The following is a 26523-nucleotide window of genomic DNA, read 5'->3' on the forward strand; positions in this document are numbered from 1 at the left end:
GATGGGACCGGATGCCATGATCTTCGTTTTCTGAATGTTGAGCTTTAGGCCAACTTTTTCACTCTCCACTTTCACTTTCATCAAGAGGCTTTTAGCTCCTCTTCACTTTCTGCCATAAGGGTGGTGTCATCTGCATATCTGAGGTTATTGATATTTCTCCCGGCAATCTTGATTCCAGCTTGTTTCTTCCTGCCCAGCATTTTTCATGATGTACTCTGCATAGAAGTTAAATAAGCAGGCTGACAATATACAGCCTTCATGTACTCCTTTTCCTATTTGGTCCCACTCATTAGCATAAGAAGTTACCCAGCGTATAAAAACTAACCATGCCACATTTCACTCACTGTCTGCGATTGCCCACAGTCCGTCTGTGGAGTGTGCTTCTCTCTGAATCTGAATATGTACATTTCTTACCTCACTTTGTCTCTCACTGAATTCTTTCTGTGATGAGACATCAAGGATCTGAGCTTCATTAGGTCCTGAAACCATGCACCGTGGGTTTCGGCTGGGTTTGAGTCCCAGACACATGGGTTCAAGTCCCAAGCAGGGTTTTGACCAGGTTTGAGTCCCAGCCACATGGGTTCAAGTCCCGGACTGGGTTTTGGCTGGGTTTGAGTCCAGCACATGGGTCCCAATCATGGGTCCCAATGGTTTCAATCTGACAACCTGGTTTCTAAGTTTCTTCTTAAGAAGATGTTCTTTCAACAAATGCTCCCTTCAGTGCCATTAACCATCAATACTTCATTTAATCATTCATTCATTTGCTTATTCAATGTATGCTCCAAGTAGCTCCTATGTGTTGAGTACTTCTTAGGGATCAGGTGTACAAAGATTAGAAACCTTCCTTTACCTTGAGGTCTGTTGTGGGAAACAGATGAGTCTCATATGGTGTGATTAATAGCTGTCATAGTGGAATGCCTTTGGTGACTGTGAAGGAGGAGCCCTTTCTAAACCTAGCGGAGACTTCCAGGAGGAGTTAACACTTGGACTTGAAGCCTCAGTAGGAATTTTTCCTGTGGATGGATAAAAGTGATGGTGGAGTGAGGGAAAGCATTCCAAGAGGAGGGCACAGCATGTACAAAGGCATGCAGGCATGAAACAGCAGTGGTATATTTGAGGAACAGCTAGTATTCTGATTGGCCAGAGGGTGCCTGTGGATTGCCAGTAGAGGAGTCCAGGTAAGTAGGTGCCAGATCCAGCACCAGGCTTATCCTGAAGGACATGGGAAACCACTTCCAGGAGTCAAGTCATTCTCATTTTAGAAAGAATGCTCTGGCAGGAATGTAGAGACTAGGATAGAGACATGTGAGATTGAAGGAATGGGGTGGATGCTCTGTTGGAGCTTTTGAAACAGGAGGGAAGGGGACAGGGCAAGTCTGTAAAAGAATGACATAGCCCGAAGACGTGACATAAACTGATTAGAACCAGATAGGTCCAAGATGGTGGATAAGGCTACTTCGGCTAGGCCTTGAGCCTCAGTGTATGCTCGTTGTAATACATCAACAAGCTAAATGACACACTCACGGGCACCATGACAGTTCCAAGGCCAAGTGTAAAGACAAAAAGTGGTGGCGGCCCAGTTCCTGGAAGTCTCTGCCCCTTTCCTGTGACTCAGACGGTAAAGAATTGCCTGTGATGAAGAAGACTCAGGTTTGATCCCTGACGCAAGAAGATCCCCTGGAGGAGGGCATGGCAACCCACTCCAGTATTCTTGCTCGGAAAATTCCATGGACAGAGGAGCCTGGTGGGCTACAGTCCTTGGGGTCACGAAGAGTTGGGTTTGACTGAGCCACTAACACTTTCACACTTTCCCCCAAATAGTGGGAATAATCCTCCCAGTCTTTAACCTGTGAAATTACCCAGCCTATAAAAACTGGCAACCCCACACCCTGGTGCCGCTCTCGTTTTCTGAGATGGCCCGCACCCTGTCTCTGGAGTGTGTTTCACTCCAAATAAATCCACTTCTTACCTATCACTTTCTCTCACTGGATTCTTTCTGTGATGAGACATCAAGAACCTGAGCTTCATTAAGGTCCAAGACTGGGTGTGATCTCAGTTAAAAGATTGTGGGTTCAAGTCCCAGTGTGGGTTTTGGCTAGATTCAAGCCCTAGCCCATGGGTTCAAGTCCCAGTCAGAGGTTCACGGTTTCACTTTTATGGTAAATGAGCTGAGAATGGATAAAGGCCTCTACTCAGCAGGTGTGGATGGAGGAGGGGAGAGTGGAGAGAGATCTGAGTGGTGGGTGTGAGACTAAGGAGCTGGTGGAAGGTGGGGGACAGACGTGAGGGAGGGGAGTCTAGACTGACTGCCCAGTTCCTGGCTTAGGTGACTGTGACGACCAGCCTGCCGGCTTACATAGGAAACACAGGGGGAGAATCAGGCTTGGGAGAACGTTGATTTATTTCGCTTTGAAAAGACTGAGGTGAGTATGGGACATCCACGTGGAAATAGCCAGTATGCAAGACACGAGAGTGTTTAGGGCTAGACACCCTCATGTGGGCATCAGTGAGGTCACCCAGGGTGAGCAGGGAGGGAGAGGGAGCAGGAAGGCCACAGAGGACCCCAGGTATCTGATGGTCGTTCAGTCGCTAAACTGTGTCCAACTCTTTGTGACCCCATGGACGGCAGCACGCTAGGCTCCTCTGTGGTCTACTATCTACTGGAGTTTGTTCCAATTCAGGTCCTTTGAGTTGGTGATGCCATCTAACCATCTTCTCAGGAAACGGATGTTTCAGGTGAAGTAGAGCAAGACAATCCAGGAAAGAAGGCTGAGTAAGAGAAGTCAGAAGTGCACGGGGAACCGGGAGGCAGCATGTTAGGGAGGCCAGGGTGGATTTCAGAAGAGACAGTGGACAGAGCTGTCAGGTTCCTAGGGAGGGTAAGTCTGATAAAAGCCAAAAATAAGGGGCCTGGTTGGCAGAGCAAGGCCTGTAACATCACTGACGGGCTTGAGGAACAGCCTTAGCGAGGAGGAGGGCTGCCCTTCACTGACAGGGGAGATGGAAAGAGCTGGGAAGGAGAACCTCCTTGTTCTAGTTCCTCAGGTCAGTTTAGTCCAGTCACTTGGTCATGTCTGACTCTTTGCGACCCCATGAACCACAGCACGCCAGGTCTCCCTGTCCCTCACCAACTCCCAGAGTTTACTCAAACCCATGTCCATCGAGTCAGTGATGTCATCCAACCATCTCATCCTCTGTTGTCCCCTTCTCTTCCCGCCTTCAATCTTTCCCAGCATCAGGGTCTTTTCCAATGAGTCAGCTCTTCACATCGGGTGGCCAAAATACTGGAGTTTCAGCTTCAGCATCAGTATTTGCGATGAAAATTCAGGACTGATTTCCTTTAGGATGGACTGGTTGGATCTCCTTGCAATCCAAGGGACTCTCAAGAGTCTTCTCCAACACCATAGTTATAGTCCAACTCTCACATCCATACATGATTACTGGAAATACCATAGCTTTGACTAGAAGGACCTTTGTTGGCAAAGTAATGTCTCTGCTTTTTAATAGGCTGTCTAGGTTGGTCATAGCTTTTCTTCCAAGGAGCAAGCGTCTTTTAATTTCATGGCTGCAATCACCATCTGCAGTGATTTTGGAGCCCCTCAAAGTCTCTCACTGTTTCCATTGTTTCCCCATCTATTTGCCAGGAAGTGATAGGACCAGATGCCATGATCTTAGTTTTCTGGATGTTGAGATTTAAGCCAACTTTTTCACTCTCCTCTTTTACTTTCCTCAAGAGGCTCTTTAGTTCTTCTTTGCTTTCTGCCATAAGGGTGGTGTTCCTAGCCAGGAGCTAGTCCACATTCTCCAGGGCACCTCTGATGAGGAAGAACTTTTGGGAATGGAATTCAGCGCCTCCTGATTGTCAGGTCCTGTGTTAGACATTTCATGCAAATAATCTCACCATAGCCCTAGGAAGGGACAGCATAATCTCTCTTTTCAAACAGAGGACATCAAGGCTCATTCAAGTCACTTATTCCTCTCTTTTCCACCGGCCAGGTCACAGCCTCCAAAGATCTGTGAAGAGCCAGGCCTTTATCTCTCACTGGCTCAAGTTGCTAAAGCTGATAAGGAAAAAAGATAGTCTTGGGCCAGACACAGGGTAGATTTCCACCACTGAGGCCACCACAGAAGCAAGTTAAATCAATGGGCAGAAGAGAGATAAAACACTGCACAAAGCAGCTTTCTTTTCCGGGAGCAAAGATCAGCTAGGGAGGGGTGGAGGTGAGGGCAGGTAGGGGAGAAAGTCTTCGAATCTCCTTCTTAAACAATCAGACAGTTCAAGGCTGCTTGCCAGGAAATACACGGGCCCACGTTTTATTTCTAAGATTGGTGCTCATTTTTAAATTAGTACTTTTACAGTGTTTGACTATCTTCCAAGATTGGTTTTATTGCTAAAATCTGCATTTTAAAGATAAACCAAGACCCGGGGTCTTGCACCTGCGCTTTTCTGCTATTTAGGAGCCCAGACTCAGTTCATTATTGAGAGCGCAGCACTGGGATCTCTCTAGAAGATCCCTCAAAGAATTCCAGTGCTAATCACAACACCAAACATGTGCCTACAGTGGCTTCCAAAGCCCTGTATATCCGCCATTCAGTTCCCCTTTTAAAGGAAAAATAATCCATGACCTTTGTTAAAGAGGAGTAGGCAGAGTTTCAGAGGCTACTGCAATGGGGTTTCGGAGTAAGGGCCACTAAGCTCAATACAATGACTGGGAGGAAGTTCCAGTCAAGGAACGGGGCTGGGGGCAGGAGTGGGGTGGTCAGCGGGTGGATAATGACCGAGCAGGCCAGGGTTGTAAGATACCAGTGCCGGGGGATGAGGAATTTCATTAGCTCCCAAGGGTAAGGCTTTTCCCTTTAACTGACCCAGCAGGATTCCAGCTAAGACTGGACTAAACAGGCCAAGGACAGAGCCCGAGGTCAGGGACTTGTCAGAAAGGGAACCGGGAGGCTGAATAGAGCTCGGTCACAGGAGACGGGCTCTGTCAGCCTCTCTGACTTGGTTGCCGAGTGCTCCCTGCTCACAGGGCTCCTCCCGGCCCCCTCTGTGCCTGTGCAGTCCCTCCCCAGGAAGGCCTTTCGCTGCGGGAATCGGCAGCGTGGGTCCTTACAGTCGCCCCTCCCAGACAGCGCCTGTCTGTGAGCACAGGCCCACCCGTCCCCATGCCCCCCGCCTCTCTCCTTCCTCCCGACACCATCTGCCATGCCGTTTACTTGTACATTTTGTTTATAGTCCCGTTCTCCTCCAGGAGAATGTCAGTCCCATGAGGCAGGAATTCACTGTCTCCCCAGTACCTGGAACGGCATCTGACATGTCGGAGGGGCTCACGCTTTGTTGAATGCATTGGATGCCTGGATGCTGACGGTCTCCATAATACCTTCAGATCTTGATTATCTACGTCCACAGCAAAGGATGACAGTCCCCAGTGTCGGAAGACCCTTCCGACCAACTCATAGCTTACTTTTACCAGGTGTTATTTCAACTTTTATACAATAACCTCAGATGTTGCTCAGTCACTCAGTTGTGTTCGATTGTTTGTGACCCCATGGACTGCAGCACGCCAGGCTTCCCTGTCCTTCACCATCTCCTGGAGTTTGCTCAGACTCATGTCCATCGAGTCGGTGATGCCATCCAACCATCTCATCCTTCTCTTCCTGTCTTCAGTCTTTCCCAGCATCAGGGTCTTTTCCAATGAGTCAGCTCTTTGCATCACATGGCCAAAGTATTGGAGCTTCAGGTCAGATGAACCATGGAATATTTGCCACCCATAAGAATTCTAAGGTATTATGTGCTTAGGAGGGGTTGAAAATGGGAAAAGGAAACCCAGAAATATTGGAACAAAGAAACCCATCTAGGAGTTTGCTGCAGAACACTTCACAGGCATACAGGGTCATCTTCCTCAATTGCCAGAGGAACAGATGAGTGCCCCACCCTCCTTTTGTCAAAATTTTGGCTCTCTGTGCACTAATGAGAAAGAGAAATACAGACACAGTTATGGAGAAGGAAAGAGTGGCTTTATTTCTTTGCCAGGCTAAGGGGGTACACAGTAGGATAGTGCCTCAAGAATTGTGCCCCTTTCCTGGTGAAGTGGTGTTGTTTAGTCACGGATTCATGTCTGACTCTTTTGTGACCCCATGGACTGCAGCCTGCCAGGTTTCTCTGTCCATGAGATTTCCCAGGCAAGAATACTGAAGTGGGTTGCCATTTCCTTCTCCAGGGGATCTTCCCAACCCAGGGATCAAACCCACTTTGGCAGTCAGATTCATTACCACTGAGCCACCATGGTAACCTGCATAGAAAGAGATTGTCTATTTAGGCAGGCGAATGTGATAAGGGTCAAGGCAGTGATAGCCTACTTCTGTTTTCTGCAAGTTTCAGAAGGGTGGGGCTGCTGACAGCATTAGGGTGTGTGCAGGGTCCAGGTGGTCCAATCTCCTAATCTTGATGAGTTTTCCTTTAATCCTGTGGTTTTGTGGCTGCTCCTCCCTTGATTAGCAACTGTTTGAATCTGCTCTTTTGGAACTCAGAGAAGGTCATGGAGGCTGGAGTCTTGCCTATAAGAAATGGTGAACAAAAAGGCCATTGTGCCTGGGAGTCCCACAGCGCTCTGCTCAGCATCACACCCTCTCTCCTCCCGAGAGGTCCTGTACAACAGGCCCTTAGTAGGCAATCACACAAGCTGCTGCTACTATCTGCAGTCAGCATCATCTTCCCTCCAGAGGCCCCACGCGGGGTTTCTCAGGAGCACCCATGCTGTTTAGGAAACCCGTCGGACTGTCTGCTGCCACGCGCCCCAGCTCATTCTTTCCCCGTGCCCAGATTGTCATCTCTCCTGTCTCTACCCACTGCCCCCTTATTTCTCATCTCCCTAGTAAGTCCCCACACACCCTGCACGTTTCAGCTGAAACTGCCTCTACGGGGAGGACTTCGGACTCCCCTGGGCAGGGTTAATCACTCCTCTTCCAATAATAGCAGCCAGTACAAACACTGTGATTAGGCTGTATTATAATTACTAATTTGTGGCCAAGTCCTCTCCCCAGGTGAACACGGGGGCCTGGAGGGCACAGACACAACTTACTGTCAGCGCCAAAGGAAACGTCTCAGCGGGCAGGTGTCTCTCACGCCTCACCCCTGCCCAGGAGGCTGGGGAAAGCCTGCTTCAAAAGCGCCTGACTCACTTCCGAGCTTCTGGAGTGCAGGGAGGCTCTGAGAGCAGACTTCACACAGGCTTCCTCTAAGGCGTGCTCTTCCAAAGCAACAGCTGATTTTCAGACAGAGGATTTGAATCTGGCCCAGCAGATGGAAATCTACTCCCCTGAATAAGACAGCTGTTGAAAAGCTAGTTAAAGCAGCCATTTCCTACCTGTCTGCTCACACTGGCATGTTCACTGGTCACTGTCATTTGGAAAGTGCCAGAAAACAGGTCAGCAAAACTCCACTAAGGCCTTGGAACCAGATAAAGGAGTGGAGCCAGGGGATCATCTGGCCGGAGTGACAGGCAGGAGTTCTGTCTTTTTATAGCATCCGCAGTAGGAGATCAGTCTCTAGCACAGATGTGATACCCACGAAACAGTTGATAGTGGCTCAGACATGAGTTGGACCATAAAGAAAGCTGAGCACCAAAGAATCGATGCTTTTGAACTATGGTGCTGGAGAATACTGTTGGGAGTCCCTTGGACTGCATCGGGATCCAACCAGTCCATCCTAAAGGAGATCAGTCCTGGGTGTTCATTGGAAGGACTGATGTTGAAGCTGAAACTTCAGTACTTTGGCCACCTCATGCGAAGAGTTGATTCATTTGAAAAGACCCTGATGCTGGGAAATATTGAGGGCAGGAGGAGAAGGGGATGACAGAGGATGAGGTGGTTGGATGGCATCACTGACTCAATGGACATGAGTTTGAGTAAACTCTGGGAGATGGTGAAGGACAGGAGAGCCTGGCCTGCTGCAGTCCGTGGGGTTGCAAAGAGTCAGACACAATTGAGTGACTGAACAACAACAGACAGTAAAGAATCTGCCTGCAATGCAGGAGACCTGGGTTTGCTCCCTGGGTCCGAATATCCCTGGGAGAAGGGAATGGTTACCCACTCCAGCTGGACACAACTGAGTGACTAACACTTTCTCTTTCAAACATTTGATGGATGAACGTGCAACTTCAGGGGAAAAGAGACAAGACGGAGGAGACATTGTATATTGCAGTTGACAGTAGCTCTTCATTTTTAGAAGTCCCTCAGTTGTTTCTCTGTGGCTGCCCTGGGCCCTGGTCGCTGCTCGAGGGCTCTCTCTGTGGTGGGCAGGGCAGCTCTCTGGCTGGGCTCTGGTGGCTCTTCCCTGGGGTGGCTGCTTGTGTGCGGCCCAGGATCTAGGGCTCGGGGCTCAGCAGCTGAGGCTCATGAGTTTACTTGCCCTGCGGCGTGGCACCCCACTCCAGTACTCTTGCCTGGAAAATCCCCTGGCTGGAGGAGCCTGGTAGGCTGCAGTCCAAGGGGTAGCTAAGAGTCGGACACGACTGAGCAACTTCACTTTCACTTTTCACTTTCATGCATTGGGGCAGGAAATGGTAACCCACTCCAGTGTTCTTGCCTGGAGAATCCCAGGGACAGGGGAGCCTGGTGGGCTGCCGTCTATGGGGTCACACAGAGTTGGACACGACTGAAGCGACGTAGCAGCAGCAGCGGTGGCGGCGTGGGGGACCTTCCTGGACCAAGGACTGAACGTATGTCCTCTGCATTGGCAGGCGGATTCTTAACCTCTGAACCACCAGGGAAGTTCCTAGAACTGATCCTTTAACAAGCCATCAAAGGTGGGTCTGGTAGGTGAGCCTCCAAAGTGGCACATGTAGCAGCAGGCGGGGACCACATTGCTGCCCGGGACTGTGGCCCAGTCAACCGGGCGCCTTTGGGTTGACTAAGTGGAGGGTGCATGTTCCCCACTGGGCACAGAAGGAAAACTGTCCAGCTTTCCTTGCCCACCCTTTGTCCACATAGTGCTCTGGATAAACCGCTAGAAAGCCAGGGGTGTCCGCCTGCCTCAGTTTAGCTTCAGCCACAGTCCCATGAGCTTTTAAGAGCTAAAAAGTGCAGGAGACTTTTTAAGAGCACTACTAACTGTTCCTCCAGGTTGCTTCTGCTTGAAAATCTCTGCAGGTGGGCTATATTGTTTGAAAAGCTCAGCCATATGGGGAGGCCATTTGTCTAGTGCCAGTCATATGCCAGAATGCATGAATTAGGCACTTCGGGGGTATCATTTCATCCCGGGGCTGCACCCCGAGGAAGGTCCTGGACTGCCTTCTGCAGGTGGGCATGGAGGCTCCAAGGTCATGAGGGATTTACTGAAGCTCATCTTCACTGGCAATCTGTCCCAGGCTGGCTGACCCATGCCAACTCAATACGCAGCTTGCAGATGAGATCAGAAAACACTCATGTTTTAAAAGAACCAAATCTTTTTGAGGAATAGCATTTCCTGACCTTTTCGGTGGCTGACATGGTTTGGGTGTCGTAAGTTTGATCTGGCACGGAATAGCAGGGGGAGCTGCAACCTCTCCCAGGTGGGGCTGAGAGCGTTTCCCAAGGCCCTCCTGAAGCCTGGCCAGTTGTTTCGCCTTGGCTTCCAAGTGCAGGGAAAGTCTGAGGGACAGTGAATTGTGTAGGAGAACGAGAGAGCTGTTGTGTTGGACAGGCTCCTGATGGGAACAGTTTTGACTTGCTTTGCAAGCGCCTAGACTGCACGGTGGCACTGCTTCTTGGAAAAATCACCCCGCTGATCATGACAGGGAACATGTAGGAGGAAGAGGCGCATAAGGTAAGAGGCTGGCACTGTCTGTGCCAACTAGCAAAAGCAGCAGAGACGCGAAGGCAGTAATTCTAACCTTGTTAAACTAAAAACATTTCTCAGGTCCTCTTGGGAAACTTTATTTTGCTTCCCAAGGAAGGAAGCGAATCGGCTTCTTCGAGGTCAGTTTCATTTGGAAATTTTCCTCTTTCACTTTCCATCTAATTGGCACATAAGAAGAGCAGACACAACCTGAAAATGTCAAGCAAAAATCTGGAGGTTTGGAATGAGTCTTGTTTGTAAAAGGTCTTCCTTTGGGCTTCCCCAGAGGCTCAGTTGGTAAAGAATTCGCCTGCAGTGCACGAGACCCCGGTTTGATCCCTGGGTTGGGAAGATCCCTTGGAGAAGGGAAAGGCTGCCCACTCTAGTATTCTGGCCTGGAGAATTCCCTGGACTGTATGTCTGTGGGGTCTAAAAGAGTAGGACAGGACAGAGCAACGTTCACTTTCACTTTGGGTAAACCCATTAAGAAAACTTTGACCCAGGGATTGCACTCTTGAGAATGAAAACACTAAGACTCCAGGATCCCTGGGTTTAATCTGGCTCTGACACTTATCTTGAGCAAGGAAATTCATTTATCTGTGCTTGTTTTCTAATCTGTAAAATGGAGATAATAAAATTATCTACGCATAAGGTTTTTTGTAAAGAGTGAGACAGTCCATGTAACTTAACTAGCACAGTACCAGTCCCCCAGACATAGAAGTACTCAATTGTTTCTTATTATAATCTCAAAGACCCAGTCACAAACAGGGACAAAACTTTATGCAAAGCTGTTCATACAGCACTATTTACAGTACTGAAAAATCTGAATCTAAACCCCCCCCAATTAGGTGAATGACTAAAACAGGCTGCATGTCTGGTCTGGAAAGATGATGGAGCCATTAAAAATTTTGGCTACGAAAGCTATATAATAATTTAAATGTTTATAATATAATAAGCAGGAAAAAGCAGTTACATAATTGCATATTGTGGCATATTTACAACTGTACAAAACAAAAACCAAATTCCTTAAATAGCGGGGAAAGAATGGCAGAAAATATATGATGAAGCATTAGGATGAGCGGACTCATTCTAATTGAGGGCAGTCTGCACTGAGGCTCATGGGTTGCAGAACCAAGTGTTATTTCAGTTTATTATTACATGCAGAAAAGAGGACCAGAGGGATGCAGGAGAGGCAGAACAGCTTTCCAGACTTTTATAAATTTAGTTTCAGTTGGAGGATAGTGGCCTTAGAGTGTCGTGTTTGTTTCTGCTGTCCAACGTGAATCAGCCAAAGGTATCCGTGTGTCCCCTCCCTCTGGGAGTTCCCTCCCGTCCCGCCGGCATCCCTCCCCTCTAGGTCGTCACTGAGCACTGAGCTCCTGTGTTACACAGCAGCTTCCTGCCAGCTGTCTGTTCTCCACACCATAGTGTCTATATGTTTCAGCGCTACTCTCTCAGTTCGTCCCACCCTCTCCCTGCCCTGCCGCATCCGCAAGTCCACTCCACGTCTGCACCTCCATCCCTGCCCCACAAACAGGTTCATCAGCACCGCTCTTCTTGATTCCATATATATGTGTTCGGTTCAGTCGCTCAGTCGTGTCCGACTCTTTGCGACCCCATGAATCGCAGCACACCAGGCCTCCCTGTCCATCACCAACTCCCGGAGTTCACTCAGACTCACGTCCATCGAGTCAGTGATGCCATCCAGCCATCTCATCCTCGGTTGTCCCCTTCTCCTCCTGCCCCCAATCCCTCCCAGCATCAGAGTCTTTTCCAATGAGCCATCTCCTTGCAGTCCAAGGGACTCTCAAGAGTCTTCTCCATATATGTGTCAGTATACAATATTCCCCTTTCTGACTTACTGTACTCTGTATAATAGGCTCTAGGTTCATCCACTTCAGTTCAACCGACTCAAATTCATTCCTTTCTATGGCTGAGTAATACCCCATTGTCTATATGCCCACAACTTCTGACTCAGTCATCTGCTGATGGACAACCAGGGTGCTTCCATGACCTGGCTATTGTAAATAGTGCTGCAATGAACATCGTGGCACTTGTGTCTTTTAAATGACGGGTAGTTGGTCCTTTGAACCCTTCGGTAATCTAGCTTGGATTTTCCCTTATTTAGGACAGACTGTCTCATGTCTCCATGCCAGTTTCTCATCAACTTTTATTGTAGTCTCTATGAATGTTCTAGCGACCCTTGGTCAGGGAAGCCAGTCGGTGAGAGCCACATTGGCTTTCAGGGACCAGAGCCACTGGGCAGAGCAAGTGTGTCCTGAAAACACTTTATGTCTTTCCACTCTCATTCCCAGGCCTCTTTCCACTTCTGCTGTGAGGGTGGCGCTGCGCTGTGGACGGAGCTGGGTGAGACTCAGCTCCTGCCTGCAGAGGGGCGGTCCCGGCCACAGAGAGGGCAGACAGACAAACGCTGCCCAGGGCAAAGGACGGGGCCAGAAAGGGGCGGCGGTGCTGAGGCCCAACCGGGAGGATGCACGGGGCCGGAGCCTGGGGGCACGGGTGGAGGTCTGGACCAGCAGATGCTCCCTGGGCAGGGTACTGGCTGGGAGTAAAGGCCTTCCAAGCCAAGGAAGAGCGGGTATGAAACCACAGGTACAAAGGCGCCGTGAGGGCAAGATGTCACGGGGCTAGTCCGTGGGGTCCAATCAGGGAGAGGATAAGGAAGAGCCAGCATGAAATTAAAAGACGCTTGCTCCCTGGAAGAAAAGTTATGACCGACCTAGACAGCATATTAAAAAGCAGAGACATTACTTTGTCAACAAACGTCCATCTAGTCAAGGCTATGGTTTTTCTGGTAGTCATGTATGGATGTGAGAGTTGGACTATAAAGAAGGCTGAGTGCTGAAGAATTGATGCTTTTGAACTGTGGTACTAGAGAAGACTCTTTAGAGGCCCTTGGACTGCAAGGAGATGGAACCAATCAATCCTAAAGGAAATCAACCCTGAATATTCGTTGGAAGGACTGATGCTGAAGTTGAAGCTCCAGTACTTTGGCCACCTGATGAGAACTGACTCATTGGAAAAGACCCTGATGCTGGGAAACACTGAAGGTGGGAAGAGAAGGGACTACAGAGGATGAGATGGTTGGATGGCATCACCGACTTGATCGACATAAGTTTGAGTGAACTCTGGGAGTTAGTGATGGACAGGGAGGCCTGGCGTGCTGCGGTCCATGGGATTGCAAAGAGTCAGACACAACTGAGCGACTGAACTGAACTGAGCATGTGAAGAGGCCACAAGAAGGAGGCCTGAACCATACAGACCTATACAGCCGTCAGTGGCAGTCCTGAAGCAGGGGAGAGACATCCTCATTCTTTCAGGGGGATGACGCTGGTAAGCGTGGAGGATGAGCTTGTCTGTTGAGTGTGACTGGTGGCGGGTACACGAGGAAGTGGCTACAATAGTCTGAGAGTCGCTATCTAGGGCTTTGCAGGGAGCCGCAGTGTGAAATGGGGTGAGGAATCAGATCAGGGAGCTGGGCTTGAGGTGGAGGTGACAGCTCTGGCTGCCTGGTTGAATCTGGGGGGTTGGGGAGTCCAGTCAGAGAAATGAAGGATGTACATGGCTATGGCCATGCTATCAACCAGGACAGGATATTTCAGAGAAATGGGTTTGGTGGGGGAATGGAGAATGACCTCAGCTTGGGACTGGGTGAGGAAAACGTGCTGGAGGTGGGGAAGAGGCCGTTGATTAGAGAGGTCTGGCCTTCAGAAAAGTTTAGGCTGGAGGTACTGATAAGGATTGATGCTTTAAGATTGGGATGCTAGAGAAGACTCTATAGAGTCCCTTGGACAGCAAGGAGATCCAACCAGTCCACCCTTTAGGAAATCAGTCCTGAATGTTCATTGGAAGGACTGATGCTGAAGCTGAAACTCCAATACTTTGGCCACCTGACGTGAAAAGCTGATTCATTTGAAAAGACCCTGATGCTGGGAAAGATTGAAGGCAGGAGAAGGGGACGACAGAGGAAGAGATGGTTGGATGGCATCGCCAACTCGATCGACGTGAGTTTGAGTAAACTCCGGGAGTTGGTGATGGACAGGGACGCCTGGCATGCTGCTGTCCATGGGGCCACAAAGAGCTGGACACAAATGAGCGACTGAACAACAACTGATAAAGAAGGAGATACACAGAGTGAGCAGATGCTCCAGGAAGAGATGAGGTTACCCTGGTGGACTAGACAACAGAATTCTAAACAAAACCTCAAGACACCCAATCTTCAAATAGATTTGACAGAGGTTTGCGTGAGGGTTTACTGAGGTTCTAAACTGTGTGAAAATTGTTGTCTTTTCCATGATTATGCTGACGAATTTTCAGTTCAAGTTTTTGATCCATTTGTTCTTGCTAACTCTGACAATGCTGTGATGCAAAGTGAACAGGAGGCTTCAGAACTGGAGAGAACCTGGGTTCCTGTCCCAGCTCCCTGAATGAGCACAAGGCAGGTAAGCCTGACTGTTTCTTACCCTGCAGAAGAGGGAGAATGAAATCCAACACTCAAGAGTTGTTACTCACTTACAGTATGTGTCTGCTTGGTAACAAAAAAGCGTGTTAAGTTCAATCTTACAGGATATTATATAAACTAAACCAAAAGGCTTCTCTGGGTAACATCATTTATAAAATTTATAATCCTTAGGCCCAGACTAGCATATTTTAAGCTGAAAATGTGCTTTAATGTTTGCACTGGTTCTGGCAATTCAATTATTAAAAAGTGGACTAGAAAATTGTAGATGACAGGGTACATTTGTTTTTCTTCCCATCCTGACTTTTCAAAAAAAAAAAGAGAGAGAGAAAAAAAGGCTAGTATACAAATTACATATGCTAGATGAGCTCAGGCGTTCAAAAATGCATTATCATTTTCACAGTCATCTAATTTAGAGACAGTGGAACAAGTCCAAGTAACAATTTTATTTTAGTCTACAGCACAATTTTTTACATACACTTTAGTGGTTTTGACAGTGGTACTTTTCAGCAGACTTCAAATGAATCGACGAAAGTTAATATACTTAAAATTAAATATACACAAAAAACAAGAGGCATCCAGATGTTCAGAACCATGCAGAAGGGATGGTCTGGTTGGTGTTTTCACTGGGTACCTTGCCTATTTGGGGTTGCAGAGAGTCGGACATGACTGAGCAACTATCACTTTCGCCTATTTAAGAATTCATCAGCAAAAGGCAGTTCTTCTGTTCTTCATTCCCATATAATTTACCAAAGTCAGAGTTCTAAACGTACACACACACACAAAATAAACCTTCCTTTAAGGCTACATCAGTACAAAATTTCAATGAACTGAATTCAATATACAGTCAAACTAACAATTCCAGTGATCATACCCAATCACTAGAAAACAGGCAATATCAGCACCGGATCTAAATGCAAGGTTATTTATTAAAACACCAACAGGAGATTAACCAAAAAGCAACTAATATGTTAATCTTAATATAAGACATTGAAGAAAAACCAAAAACAATATATTAAATATCACTCCACTGAGCCAGGCTATAACTGATGGACAACAGACACATGAGTTTGTCAAATAGTGCTTTAAATACTTTTCTGTGATAAAAAGTGTATCAGGAGATGCAAAGGAAAGGTAGAAATGTGAATTGATCCATTTAGTTCCACAACTTAAAATGACTATCAAACTGATAAGATAAAGCTAAGTGACAATAACTTAACCACTGGGCACCAGACAGGCATGACCACTATTCACTGTAATTCATAACGCTCTTCAGGAGTGTTCCGTGGATGGCCAAGCCAGCAATCCTGTCTTAATACAGACTGGATACTTATCCTCTGTGGGAAAAGACCCTGAAGAAGACATGGCAAAGGCCTAGAGAAAAAGTTCAACCTTTTGAAAAAGTTAAGTGATATCAAAATGCTTTTCTATCGCTGGGAAACCAAACTAGGTCAAATATGCGGCCCAAAGCAGCACAGAATTCAGAGTCAGAGGTTGGCAGGAAAGTTTTGGAAAACTTGCAGTTTTTAAAAATTGGCAATTTCTCCATGCTTAATAAAACTATCAGAGAAGAGGTATAATGTTTGTTCATTTGTGGAATGTTGACAGATTGCTGCAAAAGTTCACATGAATGAAGAACCGCACAGATGCGCTTCAATGAAGTATTTTTTAAAAAATTTACAAAAAACTGAAGTTTCTATTTAAAAAATAACCATGTATGCCAAGATGAAACATGGTAAAAAGTAGTGTAAGTTGTAGTCATGATTCTTTAACAGCTAATGGGAAAGTGATAGAAATCATTTTCTCTTAAAAAGGAAGTTTTGTTATTGCACTGACTTTTACAATCTGACCTAGTAATTTAGAAAAATCATGTAGTAAAATCTGTAAAATTAAAATACAAAATTCTGGTTTGTAAACATCAGTTGGCCAAGTCTCTCCAGAGTCCTTCATGATAGTGGAATGGAATGAATAATTAATTCACTACCTTATTTACTTGCTGTGAGGGGGAAAATTCCAGAACACAGCTTTCATACTTTCACAGTAATTATATTCAAAGATATAAAGAAAGTCAGTGCAGTCGTCTTCTTTTCTTTCTCTGTGCAATTTTCAGCTCTTATCCCACTCCTAAGTGCCGTAACTGAAATAATACTGGTTTGGAGACCTAGTACAGATTGGTCATAAATGTCGCATAAAGTCTGTAGGACTTCGGTAAAGGTATTTCCAAATGGCATAGTAATGCACTGCAGCTGCTGTGGCCACAAACAGGTGCCAGATGGCATGGGCAAATGGAATGATGCCATCGCTCTTGAAGAACACAACTCCCAGGCAATAAATTAAGCCCCCACAGGCAAGTTCCTGAAGTCCATCCGTGTTGTTCTGTCAACAGAGGAAAAAAAATGAAAAGGTTTTGATGTTACTCTGATATGACAGCTAAATCCATCCCTGCAAATGCCCCCTAAGTCTCCTGATTTTCCAGACAACAAAGCAGCTCTGCACAGACAGAATCCTAATCTGTAAACATGAACTACACTTAAGTCAACCTGGATTAACCTCTGAATCGGCCGTCTGGATCTCACCAAGCAATCAGGTTATAGGTTCCATGGCAAAAAGCAGAATCTTCTGCTCATCTATAGCTTGTTTAAGCAGACGAATCACATCTAAAGTGAACGGTCATTCATTTAATAAAGTCAAGTCCTTGGCTTTCATCTTTCTCTTGAGGAGCCTTCTTCCCTACTAAGGTACACTCAAGCCGCTCTGTTTATAATCCACAGCGCCAGCACGGTTTTCACTCCCTTTGTCTTCCTCAAACTCTGTTCTACACTAATCGCTTTTCTCAGACTCCTCTGTTTCTGTGAGCTTGTGGCTTCCTTACAGCTGACATGGCCAGAAGGCAAATCATTGCTAGGAGTGACCTCTGAGATCATATAGCACAATACAGTTCCTAACCTTCTAGATGCTCCAGGCCTTTTTGTCTTTGTGCCTGCGAGTTTTTTAGCTCAACAGGAAATTAACAGTCAGTTGTGCTTTAGCACAAAAACGAGACTTCATAAAGTACTCTTGGTTTTCAAAGCCCTTGACTCATCTACAAGATGAGACTGGGCTGTGTGATGGCAGGCGAAGAGAACAGAGGCAGGGCTCAAGATGCTGATGGACGAACTTGCCAGGGTTTCTGGAGACCAGAACAGGGAGGTCTCCAGTTCTGCAGGGTGAATGGGAACCTACAGCAGCTCATGGTCAGGCCTTGATAGGGACAGTGGTGGGTGTTCTGGAGGCCTGGGCCCTGCGGCTGCAGCCTTGACAGCCTTGGAGCAGGGCCCCGCACAAGTCCCACAGGGGACGGGGGTTGGGGGGGCCTGGTACGTGGGCTGCCTGCGCCAAGGCGAGGGCGATGGCCGCACTGGACACAGAGCCAGGCGTCGTGAAGACCCAGGCTGGGGCCGAGGGCCAGCCCCATCTTCAAAATTCACATGGGCACCAGGGTGTTCTGCAGGACCAAACAGTGAGGAAGGAGACTTCTCAGACTGCTCCTTAACCATCAGTTAGATTTCATTTTCTTTAAAAAGTAAAACAAAGCAAAACAAAACACCAGACACATTTATTATTTCCTAGAGGTTTTAGAGCAATTAATATCCATCAATAAGAGTACATCATGAGAACGCTGGGCTGGAAGAAACACAAGCTGGAATCAAGATTGCCGGGAGAAATATCAATAACCTCAGATATGCAGATGACACCACCCTTACGGCAGAAAGTGAAGAGGAACTAAAAAGCCTCTTGATGAAAGTGAAAGAGGAGAGTGAAAAAGTTGGCTTAAAGCTCAACATTCAGAAAACGAAGATCATGGCATCTGGTCCCATCACTTCATGGCAAACAGGTGGGGAAACAGTGGAAACAGCGTCAGACTTTATTGTTTTAGGCTCCAAAATCACTGCAGATGGTGATTGCAGCCATGAAATTAAAAGACGCCTACTCCTTGGAAGAAAAGTTATGACCAACCTAGATAGCATATTCAAAAGCAGAGACATTACTTTGCCAGCAAAGGTCCGTCTAGTCAAGGCTATGGTTTTTCCAGTGGTCATGTATGGATGTGAGAGTTGGACTGTAAAGAAAGCTGAGCGCCGAAGAATTGATGCTTTTGAACTGTGGTGTTGGAGAAGACTCTTGAGAGTCCCCTGGACTGCAAGGAGATCCAACCAGTCCATCCTAAACGAGATCAGTCCTGGGTGTTCACTGGAAGGATGGATGCTAAAGCTGAAACTCCAGTACTTTGGCCATCTCATGTGAAGAGTTGACTCACTGGAAAAGACGCTGATGCTGGGAGCGATTGGGGGCAGGAGGAGAAGGGGATGACAGAGGATGAGATGGCTGGATGGCATCACCAACTCAATGGACATGAATTTGAGTGAACCCTGGGAGTTGGTGATGGACAGGGAGGCCTGGCGTGCTGTGATTCATGGGGTCACAAAGAGTTGGACACAACTGAGCAACTGAACTGAACTGAATAATAAAAAATGCCCTGTGTACGTCTATTAGGGACATTTTCCTTAGAGAGGGTTAGGTTTTCCTAATGGAGGGTTAGGATTCTTATAGGAGCATCTGACCCCCAGTGAAGAGTCACTGATCTAACACAGCCTCCTTAGAGATGAAGAGACTGAAGTCAGAGAGATAAGTACTGCTTTATCAACTTTCAAAGAACCAGAACATGGTTAATCTTAAAAGCAGATTACGTCTGCTTCATTATCAACGCCATTACTGTGTTTGTGTCCCTATTAAATGTTTGAAACATTCATTTGATCTTCACAATCCTAAATTAGGTATTTTTATCTCAACTCCACAGATGAGAAACCTAGAACACACAGAAGATAAATAATTTACCCATGGCCACAGAGCCTTTAAGTATCAGAATCAGGATTTGAATCAAGACCAAGGTGTTTTGTTTCCTGAAGTCACATTCCTTTTTCAGGGAGGGAGGGAGGTCTTTTAAAAATTGATGATTCATTTATATAGTGTAATGCATAGATATTAAGTGGACTGTAAGGTTTTGTGAAATGCACACTTCTATAAGATGATGCTGTCAAAGTGCTGCACTCAATATGCCAGCAAATTTGGAAAACTCAGCAGTGGCCACAGGACTGGAAAAGGTCAGTTTTCATTCCAATCCCAAAGAAAGGCAATGCCAAAGAATGCTCAAACTACTGCACAATTGCACTCATCTCACATGCTAGTAAAGTAATGCTCAAAATTCTCCAAGCCAGGCTTCAGCAATATGTGAACCGTGAACTTCCTGATGTTCAAGCTGGTTTTAGAAAAGGTAGAGGAACCAGAGATCAAATAGCCAACATCCACTGGATCATGGAAAAAACAAAAGGGTTCCAGAAAAACAGCTATTTCTGCTTTACTGAATATGCCAAAGCCTTTGACTGTGTGGATCACAATAAACTGTGGAAAATTCTGAAAGAGATGGGAATACCAGACCACCTGACTTGCCTCTTGAGAAATCTGTATGCAGGCCAGGCAGCAACAGTTAGAACTGGATATGGAACAGCAGACTGGTTCCAAATAGGAAAAGGAGTACGTCAAGGCTGTATATTGTCACCCTGCTTATTTAACTTCTATGCAGAGTACATCATGAGAAATGCTGGGCTGGAAAAAGCACAAGCTGGAATCAAGATTGCTGGGAGAAATATCAATCACCTCAGATATGCAGATGACACCACCCTTATGGCAGAAAGTGAAGAGGAACTAAAAAGCCTCTTGAGGAAAGTGAAAGAGGAGAGTGAAAAAGCTGGCTTAAAGCTCAACATTCAGAAAACTAAGATCATGGCATCTGGTCCCATCACTTCATGGGAAATAGATGGGGAAACAGTGGAAACAGTGTCAGACTTTATTTTTGGGGGCTCCAAAATCACTGCAGATGCTGATTGCAGCCATGAAATTAAAAGACACTTACTCTTTGGAAGAAAAGTTATGATCAACCTACATAGCACATTCGAAAGCAGAGACATTACTTTGCCAACTAAGGTCCGTCTAGTCAAGGCTATGGTTTTTCCAGTAGTCATGTATGGATGTGAGAGTTGGACTGTGAAGAAGGCTGAGCACCGAAGAATTGACGCTTTTGAACTGTGGTGTTGGAGAAGACTCTTGAGAGTCCCTTGGACTGCAAGGAGATCCAACCAGTCCATTCTGAAGAAAATCAGCCCTGGGATTTCTTTGGAAGGAATGATGCTGAAGCTGAAACTCCAGTACTTTGGCCACGTCATGCGAAGAATTGACTCACTAGAAAAGACTTTGATGTTGGGAAGGATTGGAGGCAGGAGGAGAAGGAGACGACAGAGGATGAGATGGCTGGATGGCATCACTGACTTGATGGACGTGAGTTTGAATGAACTCTGGGAGTTGGTGATGGAAAGGGAGGCCTGGCGTGCTGCGACTCATGGGGTCGCAATGAGTCGGACACGACTGAGCGACTGAACTGAACCGAACTGATGTAACTCATATTACCCCTATCAAGATACACAAATATCCTAACACTCCAGAAAGTTCTTTGGTGATCCTTCCCAATCCTAGACAACCCCTTCCACTAAGGCAACCGCTGTTCTTGTTGCTATTACCACAGACTAAGCCTCTCCATTTGAGAACCTCACATAAATGGAATTATACTCTATGTACAGTTTTGAGTCTGGCTTCTTTTTTGCTCAATGTAGTATTTTTGGTGCTAGGAATAAAGAACTCGCCTGCCAATGCAGGAGATGTAAGAGATGCGGGTTCAATCCCTGGGTCAGGAAGATTCCCTAGATGAGAAAACGGCAACCCATTCCAGCATTCTTACCTGGAAAATCTCATGGACAGAGGAGCCTGGCGCGCTACAGTCCCTGGGGTTGCAAAGAGTCAGCCACGCCTAAAGCGACTTAGCATGCAAGTGTGCACCTGTATGCATGCGGGTGCTAACGTCATTCATTCCTACTACTTAGCATTGTATTAAGTTAAAAGATAATTAGTTTATCCTTTCCATGTGGGGCTATCATGAATAAAGTTTAATACTTAGACTGGTTTACAAGTCCTTTTGTAGATACATGTTTTCATTTTTGCCGAACTATAAATGTGTGCTTAATTTTATAATAAACTGCTAAGCAGATTACCAAAGTGGTTGCATTTTATATTTCCAAAACAGTGAATCGAGGCTCTAGTTATTTCACATCCTTGTTGGTATTTGGTGGCGTCAGCCTTTTTAATTTAACTATTCAGTATGGTGTGGTGGTAAGCTTTTAATTTTCATTTCCCTGATTTCCGAGATGACTGGTGACATTGAGCAGTTTTTCAAGGGTTTACTGGATACCTGTATCTCTTTCTCTTGTTATTATTGATTTAGAGTGGTACAGTGTTTGGTACACATCCTTTGTCAGATACATATAGAGAAAGCAAATAGTTTCTCCCAGCCTGAGGCCTGACTGTTCAAATTCATTGATCTTTTCTTCTGCAGTATCCCATCTGTTGTGAAATTCCTCCAATACATTTTTTTTTCAACATATAGTTTTCAGATCTAGGATTTTCATTAGGCTCTTCTTGCTTATATAGCAATATTTGTTTAGATAATGGATGCTGAGAGTACAGATTTTGTTGTCTTCCAAATGTTGAGTTTGTTCCGTTATTTATTTACTAGATCAACTTTTATCCTTTGAGGTTTCTGGGCTTTGTTATGGGAGTGCCACAGCTTTGTCTAAGACTTGATCTTGCTAGGGCCAATGGAATACTTGTTTTGCTCTGTGTGGTCTCTCCTTTCTGGCTGGTTGGAACTCTGGGGTCTCCAGTACTGGGCTCATTCAAGAATATGCACTTACTTCACAGCCTTTCAATAGCTATCTTCAGCTAGCGTATGCAGCATCTTGCCCAGCACAAATGCAGCTTAGTATTTGGGCAAGGGCACAAGGAAATCCCTTTGTAGATTTCTGGAGACTCTTCTCTGTGAAGCTCCCTCATCTCCAGGACCCTGCCCCAACCTGGGGAGCTGAATTGCTGGTTTGTTTCCTCCACCCAGATGGCTGCTCCTGGACTCCACTTTCTTTCACTGTACTTTGGAAAGCATTCCAAACAGGGAGAAAACTGCAGTGCATTTGAAGCTCATCTTTTGGTTTCTCTCTCCTCAAGGATCATAGTCCTATATGTCTGTGTCCAATGCCAAAAAATTGTCGTTCATGCACTTTACCCATTTTTTATAGCTCTTTGGGGCAGAAGGGTAATTCTGACACTCGTTACTCTGACTGCAACACCGAGGGTTTGAGTCTTCCTCATCTGTGCTGCTCCTGTTCCTTCAGATGCCTGCGTGGTTCCTTCTGGCCTGCTCTCTGCTCGCTGCTTTCATCACAGGACTCGTGTCCGCTGCACGGTCACACCCCTCACACGCCTGTGCACATTCGGAGGCTCCTGCTTCCCCGTCCCCGGGCCTTCCTCCACGCTGGGTCCATCTCCGCGCCACGTGCGCCACCCCTCCGCCTCTTGGCTCCCGCCTGTCCTTCTGAATCAGCGTGAACAGCGTTTCCTCGGGGATTCTGTCAGGCCCTCCCAGAGCAGGCTGCACTTTCCACAAAGCCTTATAAAACTTGATAGCCGCTTCTTATTTTGTATGAATTGTATTTTTCTGCTTGATTCTATCAGGGCAAGGGTGGGGATTTTCCTGTTTGATTAACGTGAACAGTAGTCACCTGTTATTGTACCACTTGAAAATGTCCATGAAAGATTTATACTAGTAAAAATACTGGATAAACTTGTTTTTACAATACCCAGAGGGAATTTACTTGAAGCTTCACTCTAATCATTAGTAACCCATCAACACAGACCTTGCTCTGGGTGTCCTCAATTGCCTTCCAAGCAGAGTTTCTCACTTCTGTCTTTCACCTCCCTCCTCTCACCATTCCCTGATGCCTTTACCAACTAAAGTGAAAGTGAAAATGAAAATGAAGTCGCTCAGTCGTCTCCGACTCTTTGCGACCCCGTGGACTGTAGCCCACCCGGCTTCTCCATACATGGGATTCTCCAGGCAAGAATACTGGAGTGGGTTGCCATTTCCTTCTCCAGGGGATCTTCCCAACCCAGGGATCGAAACTGGGTCTCCTGCATTGCAGGCAGACGCTTTAACTGCTGAGCTATATATATTTTCGGTGCAAGGTAAGTTACTAAAGCCATTGTAAATCTCATATCTCAAAGAACATATCTCGTTACAATCTCATAAAACATACCCCTTGAAAAAACCCAAGCAAACATAAATCCTAAATCTTTTACAGGTATTTTTGTGACCAGGGCAAGAACTATACACAGCAAAATTCTTACAAAGTGCCTGTGAGCTCAGGAGTGAAATTACAGGTACATTTCTAATCCTTGCAGGCTAAGAAGAGAGTTCAACTAACCAAACCATGAGTTCCTTAATTAATACAGTAGCCAGTGCCCAAAAATGCAGAGTATAGACTGGAAATACATAAGCTAAAGGCACAGGTGAGCAGTGGGCAGGATTGTGAGGTCGTTACGTTACTATTCCAAACTGACAGATAAACATGGATTTCTCAACACTGGTTAGTCTGACTCATACAGGTAATGCCACATTTTCACTCATTAAAGTCCCCAAAGGAAAATTTCAAGCAAAGTTAAAAGACAAACAAACAAACAAACACTTTCCTGGGAAAGAGAAATAATACGACTTAAAAGCAAGTGAAAAGAAATGTAAGAGTGAAGGGATTCAAGAAATATCCAATAAAATGTTGAGCCAAATGACCTTTTGAAGTTCTTCCAATGCTTAAATTTTAAGAAGTCATTAATTTACTGTGTACAATAGCCAAGACATGAAAGCGACCTAAATGTTCATCAACAGAGGAATCAATAAAGAAGATGTGGAACACATGTACAATGGAATATTACTCCACTGTAACTGAGTAATATTTTTAATATTACAAGCCATTAAAAAGAATGAGATAATGCCATCCGAAGCAACATGGATGGACCTGGAGATCGTCATACTGAGGGCAGTAAGTCAGAGGAGAAATATTGTATGACATCCTTTATATGTGAAATCTAAAAAGAAATGAAACAAATGAACTTATTCACAAAATAAACACAGACCCACAGACTCAGAAAAGGAAGTTATGGTTGCCAGGAGGGGAGGATGGCAGGAAGGGACAGTGAGGGAGTCTGGACTGACACGCACACACTGTTATATTTAAAATGGACAACCACAAGGCCCTCCTGTACAGCATGGGGAACGCTGCTTGATGTCATGTGGCAGCCTGGACGGGAGGGGAGTTTGGGAGAGAATGGATACAAGTGTATGCAGAGGTGCTTTGCTGTGCAGCTGGAACCATCACAGCATTATTAATTAATTATACTCCAATATAAAATAAAAAGATTTTTAAAAAATTTACCCTTGTCCATGAATTTAGGTTTAAGACACTAAGTAACTTAAAAAATTCCCACCTTCACATTATCTCACACCTCTTTGGGTAAAGGGTGGGAGTTGGGTGAATAGAAAGGTTATCCCAAAGAACAAATACAGCAGATTACCATATGGAAGAAGACACTTGGATATACAGCTTTTCCAAACTATAGACAGCAAGGAGTGCAAGTTGTGGCACTTTGTAATTTATATATTTTTTCTTTTGAGTCTCTAATAGGCATATTATAACTTCAGAAATAAAAACTAGAGATTGTATCTATAGACATATTACAAGTCACAGTGATTGGAAAGAAAATAAGGTGAAATAACTAAATTATGAAGAAACTTACCATTGATGTTACCACCAAGGCAGGAGAAAAGCCCATTGTGAGATAGAAAAAGAGCTCAATCACCTTATACCTGCAGAGGAGAAATGTGTTAATATCATTTATCTATTCCTACAACACTTAAACCATTTCCTCACCATTTTTTTCTTTTTTCTTCTGAAATACAAATGTAAACTCTTAATGAAATATATTTCATTTCTAATGAAATGTATTTTCCCTACAGGAGACCCCAAGCCTCTAACTGAAATACTGTGGTTGAGTACAACAATGAACTAATATTTCTTTCGGGATTGTTGTTGTTTAGTCATTAAATCCTATCTGCCCCTTCTGGGACCCCATGGACTCCAGCCCTCCCGGCTCCTCTGTCCATAGGATTCTCCAGGCAGGAATACTGGAGTGGGTCGCCATTCCCTTCTCCAGGGGATCCTCCTGACCCAGGGACTGAATCTGCGGCTCCTGCATTGGCAGGCGGATTCTTTACCACTGAGCCCCCAGGGAAGCCCTTTCAGGATTGATAAGGCATCAAATTCTACATGCTGCATGGAAAATGTTCTTTGCCCAAAGTTATCACTGAATCCAGTTAACCACGCACTTTCCCTTTCTAATCCCAGTGTTTGCCTTCACCATCATTCCAATTCCTCACTATAAGATACTGAAATTATGAAGCTGCACAAGGAATAGCTTGGCGCCTCCTCTATCAGTGGCAAAGGGATGGGAGCCTTAAAGAACTAAGGGAATGTGTTTCTGATTGTCTGTTTTGTATCTGCAGAAACTCTGCACAAAATTTGTTAAGGCTCATCACCTTAGATGCAGATTACTTGAAAATGCTAAAAAAAAAAAACCACTGTACTGAAATTCAAGTTATATTTATGCCTAGTCAAACTACACTTTAAGTTTCTCGAAGGCAAAGACCAAAGTATATTTATGTTTGGATCTGCAGGGCCTAGAACAGTATGTGGCACCATTTAGGTTTTCCCTAATACCTGCCAAACCAAATGGCCAAGGGTGACTCGCATCTCGTTCTTAGTGTTTTGTACTCAAAGTCCACCAGGAAGTAATCGTATCAGGGAACTGGGGAAGAATGTGGGTTTGGTTTACATCAGAAGGCCTGAAATAGGAGAAAAAACAGTTGTCTTACTTTACTTCCTATTTTATCCAAGGGTATAAATTAGGGGTTTGAGTCTGGGAAGCAAACTGTTCCCTTGGATATATATATATATAATGCATAACACCACTCAGAATTGCTAATTATGGTCAGAAATGCACTTAAGTGAATTTCAAAGTTACAGAGAAGTTAGCTAAAACTACTATTTTCTTCTGAAAAGAGAAAACAATTTATTACTTTGTGACAAGCACGTTATATTCAATTCTGAGGGCCATTCTGCCAAAAACAATAGATAAAGAATTTAATAAACTGTCTCCAAATAAATGATCTCATGGTTGTGAGTTTCTCAAGCTCAGGCAT

The 26523-nt window shown here is 45.5% G+C and overlaps 1 protein-coding gene across 5 annotated transcripts in view; it reads right to left on the reverse strand.

Moving 5' to 3' along the window:
- Positions 1-5995: 5995 nt before the first annotated feature.
- Positions 5996-26523, reverse strand: part of MMD (monocyte to macrophage differentiation associated) — a 40380-nt gene continuing 19852 nt past the window's right edge. For 2 of the 5 annotated variants that reach the window (XM_012185134.4, XM_060395094.1), the window contains exons 6-7: positions 25062-25131; positions 14721-16670 (exon numbers count right to left, since the gene is read on the reverse strand). In XM_012185134.4, the coding sequence (XP_012040524.2) occupies positions 16470-16670; positions 25062-25131 (271 nt within the window). In that variant the 3' untranslated portion in view covers positions 14721-16469. Of the gene's footprint in view, positions 6556-9854; positions 10025-14720; positions 16671-21657; positions 24354-25061; positions 25132-26523 lie in introns of those variants that run through there. The other 3 variants (XM_060395096.1, XM_042255240.2, XM_060395095.1) reach the window with 3 other exon arrangements.

Source organism: Ovis aries, chromosome 11 (assembly GCF_016772045.2).
Source record: "Ovis aries strain OAR_USU_Benz2616 breed Rambouillet chromosome 11, ARS-UI_Ramb_v3.0, whole genome shotgun sequence".
In the NCBI taxonomy this organism is placed as follows: Eukaryota; Metazoa; Chordata; class Mammalia; order Artiodactyla; family Bovidae; genus Ovis; species Ovis aries.